The following is a 17,333-nucleotide window of genomic DNA, read 5'->3' as shown; positions in this document are numbered from 1 at the left end:
CAAACTGAGTTTTGTTGTTTGTTTTTTTATAACAAAAAAAAAAAAAAGAAGAAAACAATCACCAGCAAGAACCAAACAAAAAAACCCCAAGTGGCTTTATATTTCTTTAAAAAAAGAAAGGGTCAGGGAGAGACCACTAAGGGCAGGAAGAGAAGGATGCAACTATAAAACCCCATTGCCTGAAATGATGGCACTCTAGAAAACAAGGTGAAGGTTACTTCTCCGAGATGACAAGCTCAGTGTCTACACAAAGTACATGTACACTTTACACAAATGAAAAACTTCATTTGCCACCATAAACCTTTCTTTCAGAGGAACAGCTTTTGCAGATCAAATGTTCTATTAAATCTTTTAAATGCCAAGAAAAGAAATTCTGAGCAATATAACTAGTAATGTCTCTTTATATGGATGTTAAGATGACAATTCAGATTATTTTCCAAACTAATCCTGAGAAAAATTTATGTTTACAATTTAAACAGTAATGTTATGTAAAAAGTATTAACAAATCCACTATTACAAATGTCAGTTTTCCTATATGGTCATCTATATATACACAATAAAATGGTAAGTATATGCAAAAATAATAAAAAAATCATGCACAAATTACTTTCACCTTTAAAGGCTGGGTTTCCCTCAAAATACAATTTTTTGCTTTTTTTTCCTATTTTTTGTGTTTTATTTGTTTGTTACCACCCCCTAGACACACTGAGTACTACCTCTACAGGTCAGCATGAGCTGATGGGAAATACATTTATTTTACATTCAAGCTTTTATATCCTAAATGACCCTGTTGTAGCATATGACTTATCAAATGAGCAGCCTTTTTCCTCTTTTTAAAATTTTTTTCCTTTTTAATTTTTTTTCTTTTTTTCCTTTTTTTTTTTTCCTTTTTTTAAAGTTTTTTTTTTTTTTAATTTTTTTTTTTGCAGTGATCAGTCTTCATGATCCGTTCCGTGGCGAGCTGGGAAAAAAAAATGCAGTTGCTAATCAATGTCTGAACAGTCTGAAGCTCCGGAAGAGATCCAAGGAGTCACTATCAAACTATCCTGTAGCATGAGATCATTGCACACAGAAGAACAGTCATAAAATAGGCAACTATCTACAAAGGTCTGAAAGGGCCGCATCCCTCTTGTGTTTCCTCTTTTTGCCGTGGAAAAACTGATGGTGTGATTTGCTGCCTTGATGTTGTTTGTTTGTGACTGAGGTACCGTGGCTTGAGTTTGTTGGACCTTGGAAGCCTTTGTTAGAAGAGCGAAATAACCGTGCAGATCCATGCTGTAGAAGAAAGAGAACATGGTAAATCAGTGCTAAAAAGAAAAAAACGTGGCAACTACACAACCCTACTTCTGGATAACGAGGATGCGCACTCATGAAAGTGTCACACTTCAAAAAATTGATACGGCAAAAGAAGCTTAGACAGCAGCACAGCAATCTTGCACTTCGGTGGTTGCAAACAAATGCTCATCTCTAGACCTGAACCCATGCAGGTCAAGCAAGGAGAGCAGAGCACTTTGCATTTTGAAATGAACAGAACTGTTCTAGCGCCCCCATTTCACAACCAGCAAAAAAGTGTTTTATGGAAACAGAAGTCCCTAATCCAAGACGACATGAAAATTGCTCAAATCTCATCTTCTGCGCAAAATTAAGACAACATTCTTTTAACACCAGGACTAATTTTATACCACATCTTTTTACAGATGTAGAGTATCTCAGGTAATGCATATTCACATTCCGGCACCCGCAGTAGCTCTGCGTAAGAACACAAACACCAAGGCCTGGTTTGTAAACTGTCCCGTGACTAGCTAGGGACAGATCCTCAGCAAGTAAGGGGCAGCAGGTCTTCAGAATTGCTTCTCAGGAATAATATTCCACAAGATTCCAGACTATTTTTCATACATTAAAGAAGTCCTAAATTCTGAAAAAGTAGAAGAATTTAAACTGCATATATCCAAAGTATATTGTACATAGAGGCATATAATATTTTCAGGTTACTGAGTTGTCACAGAAGCTTTCTTCAACATGAGAAAGCCCCTAAACGCATAAGCTCTGGTAGGTCTCATCATAAACCTATTTGTCTTTGGGGGGAAATGAGAAGGACTTTCATGTATCAGCAAGGTATCTTCATCTCCCTTCGTGAAAGGCATTTCAACAAGTATCAGTAGCTAACACAGCAGCCAGTCATGGTTTTAAACATACATTTTTACTGTTTTTCGCTAAAGCACAGGCAAGGTTCATTAGTTCTCAAATTCTGCGGTAAAAACCAGACTGATGTGCTTTCTGCAACAAGGGAATGGGTGCAACACAGCTGTATACTTCTGGCAAATCTAGATTTCCCAAAATGAAGTCAATCCAATTTCATCTGGTTTAAGGCTGGGAAAGCCACTGTTGTGAACTCATCTCCGTAAGCTAAACCCAGACCCAGGTGATTTTAGATACAATCAGTGCTCAAAGCTTTCTAGTGGGGCAAAGGGGAGGAGAAGAATGCAGTGTTTCCTTTCCAGAACGAGCGACCCTTCCATGGAGGGCACGTGTAATATTCAAATAATCTATACAGTTGTTGTTTTCAAACATTTCACAAACCTGAGATTTGTTCGTGTTGCTGGATGTATTGGCTGTTTGGCTATTTTGTGTTTTCCCACTTGACTGGGAGGATTCCAGTGACACTTCTTGTGACCCCACTCTGTTTGTGGTAGACTGACGACAACTCAATTGTTTAGGGGTTTTGCAAGGTGTTCCATCAGAATCCTTCAGGAAAATTTAAAGTATTAGTGAGTTTTTCTTAAGAGTGAGTTTTTCTTAAGAGTGAGTTTTTGCTTAAAAATAAAGCTAGAGTGGACAAAATTTAAAACATTTATTCTTATAGATATCAAAACTCTTTCAATCCAGAATTCTTACTGAGTAAACAGATAGATTTAAACATGCATTGATACATGATTCTCATTTGGGGATTTGTTTATTTTTTAAATAGAATTCCCAGATTAATTTTTTATACATGCCTTTTGTTTTTTAAAGCACATGGCTTAGGACTACCAGTCTTTTTTTTTTTTTTAAATACAGTTTTCCCAGACAAAAGCGGGCTATATAACTTTGTATCTACTGTATTTGCTTTCTATGTGTGTTGTGTCCAAACACACTGCAACGGACCTGTAGAAATTGCCTAAGAGGTAACATCTTACGCAAGTTAGGATTCTGGACAAAATAACTAAGTAGGATTCCGAGCCTTCCAAATGTATTCTGTGGCAATAAAAATCAGGGGAAAAAACCCAAAGAAACTGAATCAAAATCAGAAAACCTCCAGTACTTACTACGTCACTAGAGCTGGACAGTGTAGACGATGATGATGATAAAGGACCTGATGAAGAATTTGAAGAATGTTTACTAAGTGTTTCTGAAGTTTTATTTCTAGGTTTTCCCAGTGCTTCATTCTCTTCAGCAAGATTATTGTTGCATTTGTCTAGCTGCTGAGAATCTACTATCAAGGTTACTCCATTACCTATTAAAAACAAAACAGAAGCATCACCACACATTAGCTGCTAAAATATGTGGCTTTTTGTTTTTTTAATATCCCCTTAGGTATTAAATATCTATTATATCCAGCAGGACATGTACAGACATCCGCACACGTACATACTTTTATTACATGCAGGCGTGTGTGTGCGTGTGCGTAGTGCATGCCGCGAGCCAACACCGCGCAGAGGGTGTGGTGCTTTCCCGACAAGATCCAGTAACACACACTACGAAAACCACCAAGTGTTACCCACAGGTCAAGATGGAAATCAGGTAGGATATGGAAGAAGGTAGTAACAGAGCTCAGATGTGCTCCTTAGTAACATGACACACTTCAACAGCACTCAAATACACAGGTTTAAATTCTGTTCCTATACGCCCAATACTCAGCAACTCACATATTTCTTCTGCTGGAGCTGCTAAGGTTGTAAGATCTCCAAATAAGTCTGGTTGCTTTGTATGATACCCTACACTGAAAATCCGAGATAGAACCCTCATATCTATCTCACTAACTGCTACCATAATTAAAAAAAAAAAAAAAATGGCACTTAAATCTAAACTAAATCTGTGAGACGACCACTGTAACTGGCACCATTACCTTCCTGATACAGGGCTATTTGTATTTTTTTAATTGCTGTTTTACCTCACACAAGATTCCTAGGAGTTACCTCTGATTTATACAATATACATTTGTTGCTCCACTAGCTGTATTTGTATATAGAGTTTAATACACGTGTCACAACAGGTACCCAAGCATTACTCTGGAGCTTGTGGAACTGCCCTGTGGTTGTCTGCCATTACCAGGGGGCACGGCAGTGCCACAAGGGTCTACAGATTGATACAGCACGAATGGCCCAGAAGCACATTCCATTTAAAAGGACAGTGAGGGAAATCGCTAACAAAAACTTTCAAAACAAATAAACAAAATCCCAACCTAGCCTAAAGAGTGGGTAGTTAGTTGCGGCATCTTCTCGGATGAATCCTAATAAGAGAAGACTTGTAGCTAACATTCTAAAATTAACTGGAGACTGTTCAAATTAATTTGAAAACTTCCAGCCAGATACACCTACACCAAAAGAGAGTGACAACTGGCTGGTGGAGTCAGAAGACGGGCAATGAAAACAAATATTATTTCAAAGGACATTTTCAACAAGTTCTCTGGCTAGATTTTGTGTGTTTCCATTTGTTAGTAACAAGAATTATGATTGATATTTCAGGATTTCTCTGCTTTCAAGACTTATTCCACTTATATGGTCAATCCTGGTTTAAATATTCCTTCCGTACACATACAGTAAGTTAAACTTTAAAATGAAAAATAAAAGAAGAATGGAGGGTAAGGATTTAAACTAGCATTCCCAGAAATTCTTTTTAAAACCTTGTCCGCATTTAAAGGACAAAGGAAGTGTGACAGTAACAGCACACGTAATTTAAATTGGAAGTTTTTCAAAAGCCTTTCTGCAAGCCAGCACTCTTTACAGACCTCCATGCTGACCAAATCGACCAAATCTATGGCAGTGGAATACAGATGTTGTGGTACAGCCTTTGTATTCTTGTACAAATCTAAATCTTCCGGATGAGAACACAAGAACAAGTCCATAACCTCCGAGCAAAAAAGTAAACTCCTATTAAGATGCATACACTGCCTTATGTGGGGCAAAAGCAAGAACAAATTTATATGATCAAAATATGCAGGAAGTTTCCCACTGTCAGCCATGCTTAGCCAAGACTCACCATTACACGAAGACTCTGTCCTACTTTGCATTCCCCACTGCTTTGATATCCAGTCTCTGTATGTGGCCACTTCTTGTGTTACTCTAATTATTCTACCTAATATACTGTAAAACAGGGGAAAAAAAAAAAAATGTCACAACAATTAATTTTTAGGTACACAAAAATATAAGTAATTCATGTCTGAGATTTAGACTCATAAAATTTACCTTTCTGTTTCGTTGTTAGGATAATATTTAGCTATTGGGGAAACCGCATGACTCAAAACAACATAGGCGTAATCAAAAGCCTGTTTCACTTGCATGGCACCATAGGAACTCCTCCCAACATCATTACCTTAAAATAAGAATATAATTAAATAAATAAGTAAGATTGAAACCGTGGTTACCTCCTTTTAGACAGGAAACGGCCATGTATTTTTAACTTGCCCTGAAGTCCCAACTCACTGCAATTACTTCTTGTGGAATAGAAGAGGATTAGAGAATCACAAATCTTTGAAAGAGCTTATAAGACCAACAGGTATTTACATGTACAGGAGACCAAAATGGCGATTCTCTGGGTGAAAGTGCAATACACGAAGAAAAGAAGTAAAATCATGTACTGCATATATAGCACATATAACAGTAACATCCCGGAGGGCATTTTTTTAGATCAAAAATAGGTTAACGCTTTTCTATGAACAGCACTTGACTTGCCATTTCAGAAGCCACCCATTCAAGTCAGCAATCAACCTTAACATAGAGGTAAGAGCACAGAATGAAACCACGATGTATTTAGGTGACTTTACAGAATCAAACAGGAGAGCGTGTGTAAGGGTATATGCACTTTATAAGGTGCAACTGTGAGACAGGCAAGCACAAGCCTGAAAGGGACCAGGCGCGCAGAGGTCCATCGAGCCCAGGCTCAGGCCCGTGCTGCTGTAGCTTTATTGCTGTCACCACAGACAGAGCACAGGGAAACTGTCTGCCGTGCCCTCTCACACCCTACCTCCTCCCTGCAGTACAGGCACGCTCTTGGGTGACACGCTAACTCTTCTGGGAACACGCCTTAAAGAAAATCATTGTGTTCTGAGTGCGTCTTGTGTTCACAGACATGAATGAGGTGTTTCTGTTTGGGTTTTGGTGGTCATTCTACGCTATTCTTTGATTTAACTCCTCTGGATTAAGCATTGCCAACTTTTTTTCTTAGTCAGTATGTTAAATCTTGTTTTATGAGGATACCTGGCTGTAACGGATCTTCGATATACAGCATTGATGGTCTGTAGCCATCCAGCATGCTTTTTTGCACTTCATCCTTGGCAACATAAGAACCACCATCCTTTATTCGGATTCCAGTCTTCAGATAATTGAAGTGACGTCCATATAATTCAAAAAACTCTATTAAAAGAACACCATAGTTGGCACTGGGCATACAGGCATCTTCCCTGGGATGCAGCTATTAAGAAGAGAGAAAAAAAAATAATTTTCTTAAGACTTCCAAGTTTCAAGTGCTTTTAAGTGCCTTTTCTTTTTCAGAGCAAATATGTCTGAGTACAATAATAAGTAATAATAAAACTTAATAAGTATATAAATCAAACATGTCTAAATATAGTATTTTTCCTTGATAAAACAGTTTTGCATCTTTAAAACAAGATGCTATTAAAACTTTTATAGACTAATTATCTCTAAAAAATACGGCTGGCAAGTATTAACGTTTTGGTATTTGAACTTTCAGTTCAGTAAGTGAACTTCCAGCACTAATGGCCGAGTTCTTGTAAAAACGCAAAGGTATTTGCACTTCACAAACCTGGGTTTGCAATACAAATACAAGCTGTTAATGTACACATCTATATAAATGATCCCCTCTAGTGTCACGTATGCAGCCTGAGAGATTATGAATAAAACCAGTTCATAATTGTAACAGGTACAAAACTTGACTTCTCTTTTTGCAGGAGCACATGGAAATGCTATTAGTCAATATCAGGAAAAAAAAGGTTGGGAGAGATTTTGATTTCTTTCAAAATGATATGCCTGTTGTGCTCCGCAGGCAACTGCAAAAGCACTGAGCAAACACTGGGCTCCAGCTCAAGGCTCAGGTTTAAAAGTAACTACAATCTGGAAGAGTACAGACATACACACAGTTGCACAGTAACATTTAGTACAAGAAAAAGAACAAAGTTGATAAACCGCAGCTTGGCTACTTAATATTTCTACAATATTTTTCTCCCCCAGGCACAACAAAATAGATTTAGCTCATGCAGTTTCTTCTCTTAGATTCAAGAGAAAGTTGTAAAACACATTTATTTCATACCAGCTTAAAAACCTAGACAAACAAGCAAAATTCCGTTACATTCATTAAAGCGCATACAGAGTGTATGACCTGGAAAACAAGGACAGCTGCATCTAACACTAACGTATGCAGCTTGTTCCAAATACTTTACACAACAGTCAAGTTATTTCACCATGAATGATACATATGCCTGGTACTGATACACCAGCATGTTCCAAACATCTCTAATACGAAAGTACCAGTATGGGAGAAAGAACAGAAGACAAGTGGGATGTGTCTATTTTTAAATGAAAAGGGGTTGCAAAATCACAAACAGATTAGCTTAAATGATTGAATTTAAGGACTGATTAAATTCCTTCTTAATGTAAAGTCCTTTTGCACCTATGTTATCAATAGATTTCATTAAGCTTACCTGAAGGAAACTGACAGCCATTAAAAAAAGACTATAAGAACCGATTCCACCTGTAAATACTTCATTAAGGTCCCTCTGCAACAGGAACTGTTTCAATACTAAAACTAGATACGGTAACACAGGATATTTCTGAAAGAGAAAAACAAAAGTGTTAGGATACTGTGATGCATGTATACAACTAATGCTAAGAAAGCATACTGAAGCTATCTGTTACATTAAGTTTCAAAACTAAGTATAATTTTAACTTACTATTTTTAGTAACAGGAGAAGCCAAGTGCTCTGCCTGTAATCAAGACAATTATTTTACCTATTCAACTCTGGCGGCAGATATTAACAATAGAAAAAACTTATGATCTCATAAAATCAGAATGATTTTGTTTGAATATATAAATACACTCGCTCTTCTCATACAAGTGAAAAGGAAAGCAAAGGAGGAACCATGGGGATATCCGTGTCCGTAACAAAACCTTCCTGCTACGATGAAGGTGATCTCCCAAAGTGGTCTGAGACTTCTGTCCTGCAAGTACTTCAGATGCCCAGCGTTCAAAACAGCTCTTCAAAATTACTACACCCAGATTACAGTTTCAAAGGAGCCAAATACTTACCTTTGGGTAACCAGTGCTTCAATAGGTTTGTCCGCATAGACTCAGAGGAGTACCTATGCTGCGTATGCGGAGAACATGGAGCTTTTGGGCAGCAGTGGAGGCTGTGGCTATGCCTGCACGCTGTACACCCCCGCACAGGGCAGCAGGCAGAGGGGCTCGGAAATGTCACTTCTTTTATCAACACAGAGCTAAAAAGTTCCTTAGTGTCAGAGAAGAGATGTGGATCATGGTATCTGCGATTGCAAAAGATTAAAGGCAAAGAAGAATTTCTCCAAGAACTTCTCTGCATGAGTCTTACGGTGAGTATTGGGAGCCCTATTTAACCGAAGACCCCAAGATCACCTTTTTGAACTATTAAGAACTTAAAGTCACAAGCTGAAGTGTGCAATATCAGCATATACCAAAATTTAAAGACAGGATTTTTCTCAGGAAACTGCAAAACTTTAATTAAGGCTTCAGCTGCCTCAGACTTCCTAAATAAACTGGATGAAGAGAAACAGGCATTTCCAAGGGTAACACTGAACACAACACCTCAGTTTGGTATCCAAAGTGACGTGGGACAAATCGAGACCCAAGAGAACGCCCTGCAAGCGTTGTATCGAGGGATCCTCAAGAACACCAATGAAGTCATTTGGCAAGTACACATCAAGTTTTCTCTAAGTTAAACAAATGGCCCAAATGGCAGCCATTGCCTGCCGTGTGCCAGGGCCGAGTGCCACCTCAGCAGGCTCAGCCAACCCTGCTCAGGGCCAGCTCTGGTGCGGCACAGCTGCACGGCCTTGCCTTGGGCTGCCGGGAAAACAGCCGTGTGGGAAAGCGCCACGTGGGAAGCCTAGTCCGGAGCGTCCCCCGCACGCTTCGCTCCAGAGCTGCCTTTCATCTCAGCCGTTCCCCCTCGGAGCCTGCCCGAGCCACGCTCTGCGCACCAATGCTGTCCCTAACCACCGGCATGGTGTCCTCAGCCTCGACCTCCTCACCGGGGACTTGTCTGCCAGCCACCATCTGCCAGCAGCTGACCCTGCCTACTGCCACCAGACCTGCTCTGCTCGCTGCGCTGGGGGACCGCGGGGCTGCACCCCCCGGGCAAAGCCCCCGACCCAAGGCCAAAGCAGCCTCTCCAAAGGGCTACAAACAACCCAGGCAACAGGAACACGCTAACACTTTTTTCTTTTTTTATGCACAGAAAAATGCCTTCAAGTCTCAAGAGAAGACTACCTCCTACCTTGAAATTAAGAAGTACATAGGCAAGTTTGGGCAAGCATGCAGGGCTTCATGGGCTTACCTAAAAATAAATTTATATGTGGAGTGTAACAGAAATACAGCCCCTGTGTTGTGGCAGAAAATCAAATACGGACTGCCTGTCCATCACAAGGCAATGCGACAACGCACAGCATGTGAAAACTGAAGTCAGCTACCAAATTCCAGGTAGGCGTCTTAGGACAGAGAATCTGGGCGTCTTCTGTCCCCAACAAGGAGCTACATAGCACAAAACTATTGGTCTTGATTTAGCAGCAAACGGCTGGCCAACACAACTGAGTCCTGTTCATCAGATAGAGGCTGAGAGCAGAAAGGTCTCTGGACCCACTCCAGCCTCGTACCCTGTGCACGGATGCAAGAGGCCTCACCAGCACAAGGTTTAAGCAGAAGGTCTATATAACCACACAGACAAGCACTCACACTATCCTACTGAACGTGAACTAACTACGGAGATTTTTCTCCTGTGCCCTCCTACAGGTTAAAGAAATAGACACTGTAAAAGCAAACTGAGCTACTTTCATACTTGCTACTAAACACAGGTAAAGGAACTGAAGATTAACAAGTTGAAGGTCATACATTCAACTCATCAGAACGTTTTAAACAGGCATTTTCCTTAGTCACTGTATCATTGTAACGTCTCCATTCTTTCTTTGTACATTTTACTATACTCATGCCTTTTAGGGCAGTATATGTAAAACCTAAGAACACCACAAAAAAAGTATCAGACAGCACAAAATAACAGAGTAAAAGCATATCTCTAGTAAGGATGCAGTCAAAGTAAAAGAGACAATCAAATTAAGTCATCATATACTCAGCTGGGTAGTTCTATTATAGTGTTGCCTAACCTTGATAAAATCTTTGATGAGCTGGGCTGCTTTAACCCCGTTCTGTACATTAAAGCTTATATCAACTTTTACTTCAGTGAAGGAATCTGTCAGTTTAATAATAGGTACCTGCAAAAGAAAGACAGATTAAGTCAGTACAGATTTCCAAGACACATTTAGTTTCATTCATACTTACATGCACCAGTAAAAGCGAAACATTTTATGAATTTGGAGAGAGGAGGTAGACAGAGAAAACAGGACTTCTGTCTATTGATGAACTCACACTCTTTGCCAATCTTTTTACATACACTTCGCTTTTCTAGCTCACAAATGCTATTTTCAATTTACTATCCCGTTTAACAGAACTTAACACTTCATCTTCAAAGTGATTAATTTTAAATTTTTTTTTAGTTAGTTCCTGGTGCAGAAGCATAGTTCTAGTGGGAAAAACAAACACCAGAGGGAGACAAACACTTAAGAAATAAAGATAGACGGTAATAGACAGATATTCTTAAGAAAAGACACGCTCGTGTCATTGTGGGTCACTGATTCCTCATCAAAATTCTCTTCAAACAAGAAGCACAAGATATTGAGAGTACTCTGACATATCTCCACCTGAGTGGTTTCCAAATTACCTCTCTCTGCTAATAAGAGCCATCAATTAGACAGCTGTTTTTTAAACCCCACCATTCTTACATACTCTTACAATTAGCAAAAGGTAGGAAGTTACAATGAAATTAATCCTACCCTTCATAAGGTGTACCATTACGTATTTATACAAGGCTGTACTTACTACTTCTATGTGAAAATGTATTATGTCTACTTACTTGGAATGAGAAAAAATAAATCACCTACTTATGTACAAACTCCGTCCAGAAATTCACAAGTCTAATCCCATTAATTCACAACAATAACTCGCATAACCTCACTTAAAAGGAAGTGTATGTTGTGCAGTAGGGAAAATCCGATAATTTTCCCCAACAGAAGAAATGCTTCTGTTGAAGCAGTACCAATTATTTTGTCAGTAATAAAAAAATGTACTAAATAAGAAGGTTCTATTGGTTCTATTTCAAATTTATATATAAAATAGTTTCTGCTTATGAAAATCCATCCTTTTAACCAAAATCTTTCTTTGATGAGAAACTTAGCTTAGAACAAGGAAATACCCTCTTCCCCCAAACTTACAGTTGCTTTATCTAAAACCTTTACTGAGTTTTCATCTGCTACATTGTGCTTTCTAAGAGCTTCTTCCAGGGTCCAAAGAGGTAATGTCTCCCATTTTCCAAACACAACTAAATCAATATCACTGAAATGGAAAGAAAATACAGATTTATTCAAATTAAAAGACCAGTACACTTCAAATATAAACAACTGACATCCACACTTAACTAGAATAAAGCTGACAGAATGTAGCTTAACCAAATAATTTATTCCTTATTTTCTGACAAAAGGGGTGGGGAGGAACTTTTACGCTTGGGGAAATACAGAACATTTCAGGTTACTAAGGGGAGGGGACAGATACACATAATGAATCAATTGGGTTGCAAAGCCAGACATCAGTCTCCTCAGGCCACACTGTCAGCAGAGAGGGATCAGCTTCTCCAGAGTGATTCAGAGCAAGAAATTAACTTCTTGTGAATCACCACCTTTGGCCTGTATTAATCAGTCAGGCCGATTTAACACCTTGTCACTGAAAGGGAAAGTCCTGTTCCCAATCCTCTATTCCCAGATGCGTGGCCCTGTTCCCTCTCCTTTACTCTAGGTCTGGTATTTGTCTAATTCATGGCAAATCAATTCAACATATTAATGGGCCTGGCTGAAACCAACTCCCCCTCACCCCTTTTGAAAAAAAAAAAAAAAAACAACTCAAAACATTCTGGGGTAATTTTCTGCTTCTTTGCAACTCAAAGTTGTTTTTGTGGGTGATGAGAGCACCAGGGGGCACATGGTAAGCAGCTGGCCTGTGGTGCCAAGAACAGGGAGCAGGGAAGGAGAGAGGAAAACGTGGCAACTTTGACTTCAGGAAGCAACAAGCTGTTAAATAAGATCAAACCACCCAATTAACTTCACTCATTAACTTGCAGCTTGAAGAGGTGTTTCCATCCTGCTACACCTGCCCCTATGCACATCCACGTTCATTTGCCGACAGGGAGCTGACACCCTAAGCCAATGCCTAAACTCAAATTCAAAACGGGACTGGTGTCCAAACTGAAGACTGTGAGATCCTGAGCTTTCTCCTCTTTGCTCCCCAACTTCTTCTTTGATTTCTCCTGCTCGGTTGGGAACACAAAGGAGACGGGCATATAACCCTATAGTTCCAGTCACATGGAAAACTGCGTAACAGAAAACACCAACAAATTTAGGAGTACACTTTTCTTACTCCCCGCCTTCCCCCCCCGGGTAGATTCTACAGGTCTGCTGATCCACAAACAACGCTGCTTTAACAATCTCAAAGAAACTACACCTGCGTTAGACGAAGTATCTCTTGCCCACAAGCCCTGTCGGCCGTTCAGCTGCACACCATTTAGCTGACAAGGACAGGCAGCGCTCAGCCCGTTTCAGAAAACCATGTTCAAAACCTGCTTGGAGAGCAGGCAGTGCTGCCGGACACTTCTCTTCTGAACTAAATTAGTGTTAAGCACACTACTGATGCTGACGGTTAACAACGGGAGACATTTCGTTGATGCACACCGCGAGGGAAAAAGCAGCTCTGTCGCCACCTTGAGGGTAGATACTGGCTGCAAAATAGCAGAGATCCAGCAGCTAAACGACCATGTGCCCAAACCTTCAGTATCAGCTTAAGTAAAAGGATAGCAGGCAAATTCTAACCTAGAGTAACAGAATAAAAACACGTCATAGGTCTTTCTGAATGCCAGAACCTGAGATCCAGCTTAGCTATACAGTTACTGAGGGGTGGGGAAAAGCGAGGGCAAAGGGAAGCTTTGACAGAAGGCAACAGTGACCGAATTACCAACACACAAACGCTGGTTATTTTGAAAGTTTGGCAAGTACTGCCACAGGAAGGACTTTTGTGGGTTTATGTACTGTGTTTAAAGTATCTGCATTTATTCGCCTCCAAAAACTCAGCTGAAAGAAATCTAGAGGAAAGGCAGTATATGAAATCCAATAGACAACAGGAAAGTGGTTTTGTTACATCGGTTTCGAAACAATCAAGCAAATATGGTAAAGAACTATTGCTATCAGTCACGTGGACAGGAATGTATCTCCTGCATTATCAGCATCCAACCGAGTTTAATCAAGCCTGTTTAAAATCCATGGAAAAAAAGGTCAAGAATGAGGTCAAATGTGAAAACCATGCGTATTTGTACACCTTACTTCTGACTTTCCACGCAGAAACTGAGCGATTCGGCTTTCCTGCAACTCCTTAGACTAAAGCAGATACTAAAGCATCTGTCAGACACTTTCTTTTTCAAAAAGAGATGAAGCGACGACTTGGATATCCATCACTCGCAGTCAGTACTAGATATTAATTCCTCATGTTCCCAAAGCACGGAACTCAATGCAAGTGTTAACCTCAGATTTACACTATTTAAATGCATTTATGCCTTGCAGCCATTTAAGCCTTTCATTCGATTTAATTGGCAAAAATACCTACAATTTCTACACAGAAGATACCACTGTCACTGAGCAATGACTTTTATTAAAACTTGCAACAAATTTGGAAAAGGTAGAGGTTGACTATTGTACAGGCTTCACAAAAAAAGACTGAAAGAAAAAGAACTATTCTCTATGTAATCTTTCCAGTGTTAACATTAGCATCAACAAGGTAACTTTAAATCTTTCAATTTCATTATCTGTGGAGATAGAATTTAGCTTTTCTTTTAAGGCCAACCTCTTATTTTGGTTCAGTCATTTAATAAGGCCAAATCACAAAATAAGCCTTCTTTGACAACATGGTAATTCAGATCTTTTACCGATACGTGTAAAATCTATACAGACACATGTATGATAGTTAACTAAAGTCTTAATTACTATATTTCTGTATGATTTGCAGAGTACTAATAGCTTAACACTTTCTTCATATAACAAGTATGCACACAAGTAACAGATATTAGGAGATCAGATAAACCACTACAGCGGTACAGGTTCCACAGGCTATCTTTTCTCTTGGACAGAATTTACACGGAAAAATTACTAACCTTGTAGGTAAATATAAACCAGTTTTAAAACTTCCAAATATCTGCACCTGAAACACAAGAACAGGATATATGAAAATAAATTTTCAGGCTTCAGAAGACAAACAAGTTCTGTGAAGTTGCTTGCAAAGGCTGGTTATTGCTACCCTCCATCGGCAGATTTTGGTATTGCTAACAGGCACACTCAACACATGTACTCTTTGCTGTTATAGCATTTATATCTTCAGTGTAGTATAAATCGCTAATCGTCACTGTTATTGCCCACAAAACATTAATAACTTTGACGTTTTAATTACAAAACCTTCTTTGTAATGTAAAAATTTTTACCATGACCAAATTTGGCAAAACCCATAAACCAAAATCTTTTTACACACTTAAGAATGATAGAATGTTAAAAAAAAAAGTACTAGTTCAATTTATTTTTTGCTTTCATAACTCAAAGTATACTCTTCAGTTTTTAAACACATTTTCTAAGTTTAAATATATTTCCGTTGCTTTGCATACTTTAAAAAAAATAACTAAATCATGACCTCTTTTTTTTCTGGATTACAAAGCAAGCAGCACAACTCTGTTTATTTCTGCTTAAACAACAAACAAAAAAAGTTTCAGAAAGTTTCACATCCCACAGATTTAGTTTATTGTGCTGGACTTTTAGTAGCACTGGAGGTTTAACCGATCGGGTTTCCATAGCAAGCTGTCCGAAACCACATTCTCATTAACTTCACCAAGCCGCGCAGGGAGGTCGGACTCATGTGCTAAGTCTCAAAGGGGGACTGGTGAGACTTCAAAGTAAAAATATCTACACATTTGGACTAAATTTCAATCAGACAGTCTTCTGATGTGTTTCCCGCAGCCACCTTAGACTTGTGTATTCTGCTTTAATGAGTTTCACACACTAGCTTGATTGCCACCTATTTGTCTGTCAAGTGACCCACTTTTTATGCTTTTGCCCTTCTGGATAAGAAAAAGGGGGAGATGGGAAAAGAGGATGTTTTCCAAGTAAGTGTCTTGATACTTTAGTAGACTAAGAAGCAGTGCTTCCTCTTGATTATTTTATATCACTTCATTCTTTTTACCCCTTCACCCCCACCCCCAACAAAAAGCACGCGCAGGTGGTAAATTTAATATTGAAAGTTTATAGCTTCTCAAACTAGAGAAGACTGCAAGCCATGCCACGCAACTAGCATCAATATGGTACTAGATCTTGACAAAAGCATAAAAGCATCACAAAGCTAAGAATGTAATAATAATTATTATTACTATTTTTAATCCAGGATAGTAATATAAGCATCCTCTAGTCAAACAAGGATTTACTAGGCCACCAAAAACATCTGAGAAGTGCTTTTGCACAATAAAACAACCACTGATGGGTTTGGAAAAAACTAAATGCTTTTTCACATTGTCAAACAAAATAGTGTGTTCAGCTGAACAATGCAACAAGCCTTTATTGAATCAACAACCCTGAAAGTATTCATAAACTTACTGATATAACTTATATGACCTTTACCAAAAGGAATGAGACAACATCTGCTATTGTACAATAATTTGGAGTATGAGAAACACTGAATTATTATAAAAGAATTATTATAAAAGAAATCCACACCCAGCCCTCTCATCCAATCTGGAAAGATGGAAGTGGAAGAGTGGGGAAATCAGAACCGAAATTTTGAAGGATTTGGATTTATTATCAAATCAGAATTTAAACTGTTGAAGCTCTGTAGCCATGTACATATCTAAAGCATCCCAAATACAGGACGCTATTATGACCTGAGAGACGGGAGCATTAGCTTTTGTGGTGTGCCAACACTGCCAGTTATGTTTTTATTCTATGCGGACAGAGATATTTATTTGCATTCATAAGATAACTTAAGATTCACAGTACTGTAATGGACTCCTACTCCTGTATGTTATTGTTACTATTTATCCTACATTTCTGCGAACTTGTTCATGCTAAATTCCAAAGTTCCTGAAGGAGCTTTAATTAAGGTATGTGCCCAAATATGTCCTCACTACTCATAGCAGAACTTGGAAACCCACAAAAGCTTGGAAAGTCCTTGCTACCAAAATCCCTCCATCAACACAAAAAAAAAAACCCTATCCGTAGACAATTTAAATTTCCCTTTCTACTACATCATTAAGTAAAATTCTCTGCAGTTTGTCAAACTAAATCGAGTTCATCTTTCTACTTCCACTCCCAATCATGGTATTTTCATAACTGAAGTGCGTGAAGTATGCAACATTACTTCTTTTCAGATCGAGAAGGCCACGTAATACTCGGACACGAAGCTGAGGACATTATAACAAATGTATCCTAAATTCCACTGTATCAGAACTTATTTATGTAATAAATTTTCATATTCAACTCGTTGAAAAACTTTGTCTTAAAATGCTTTCGTTTAATGCTTTGGGTTGTTCAGTTTCACTGTAATTAAAGCCTTTCTTATGGTCAGAGCTTCGCTGATGCCAAGAACAGTTCTCACTTACTAGGAATGTTTCCTTCTAAGCACATTCCCTTGAGTAAGAGAGCAAATGACACAATTGCTAACTTCTATAAATAAAGTAACAGTTTAGGATA

At 38.7% G+C, this 17,333-nt stretch overlaps 1 protein-coding gene across 1 annotated transcript in view; it reads right to left on the bottom strand.

Annotated features, from left to right (window-relative positions):
- Positions 1 to 383: 383 nt before the first annotated feature.
- Positions 384 to 17,333, bottom strand: part of TENT4B (terminal nucleotidyltransferase 4B) — a 41,760-nt gene continuing 24,810 nt past the window's right edge. The window contains exons 3-12 of the mRNA XM_082489124.1: positions 14,762 to 14,808; positions 11,787 to 11,907; positions 10,623 to 10,730; positions 7,916 to 8,044; positions 6,456 to 6,669; positions 5,445 to 5,571; positions 5,239 to 5,342; positions 3,306 to 3,493; positions 2,581 to 2,745; positions 384 to 1,275 (exon numbers count right to left, since the gene is read on the bottom strand). Coding sequence (XP_082345250.1) covers positions 1,096 to 1,275; positions 2,581 to 2,745; positions 3,306 to 3,493; positions 5,239 to 5,342; positions 5,445 to 5,571; positions 6,456 to 6,669; positions 7,916 to 8,044; positions 10,623 to 10,730; positions 11,787 to 11,907; positions 14,762 to 14,808 — 1,383 coding nt within the window. The 3' untranslated portion in view covers positions 384 to 1,095. The remainder of the gene's footprint in view (positions 1,276 to 2,580; positions 2,746 to 3,305; positions 3,494 to 5,238; positions 5,343 to 5,444; positions 5,572 to 6,455; positions 6,670 to 7,915; positions 8,045 to 10,622; positions 10,731 to 11,786; positions 11,908 to 14,761; positions 14,809 to 17,333) is intronic.

This window comes from Vanellus vanellus, assembly GCF_965231255.1.
Source record: "Vanellus vanellus genome assembly, chromosome: 12".
In the NCBI taxonomy this organism is placed as follows: domain Eukaryota; kingdom Metazoa; phylum Chordata; class Aves; order Charadriiformes; family Charadriidae; genus Vanellus; species Vanellus vanellus.
The sequence above is the reverse complement of the archived record's forward strand: the minus strand, read 5'-3'. Positions and strand labels throughout refer to the sequence as shown.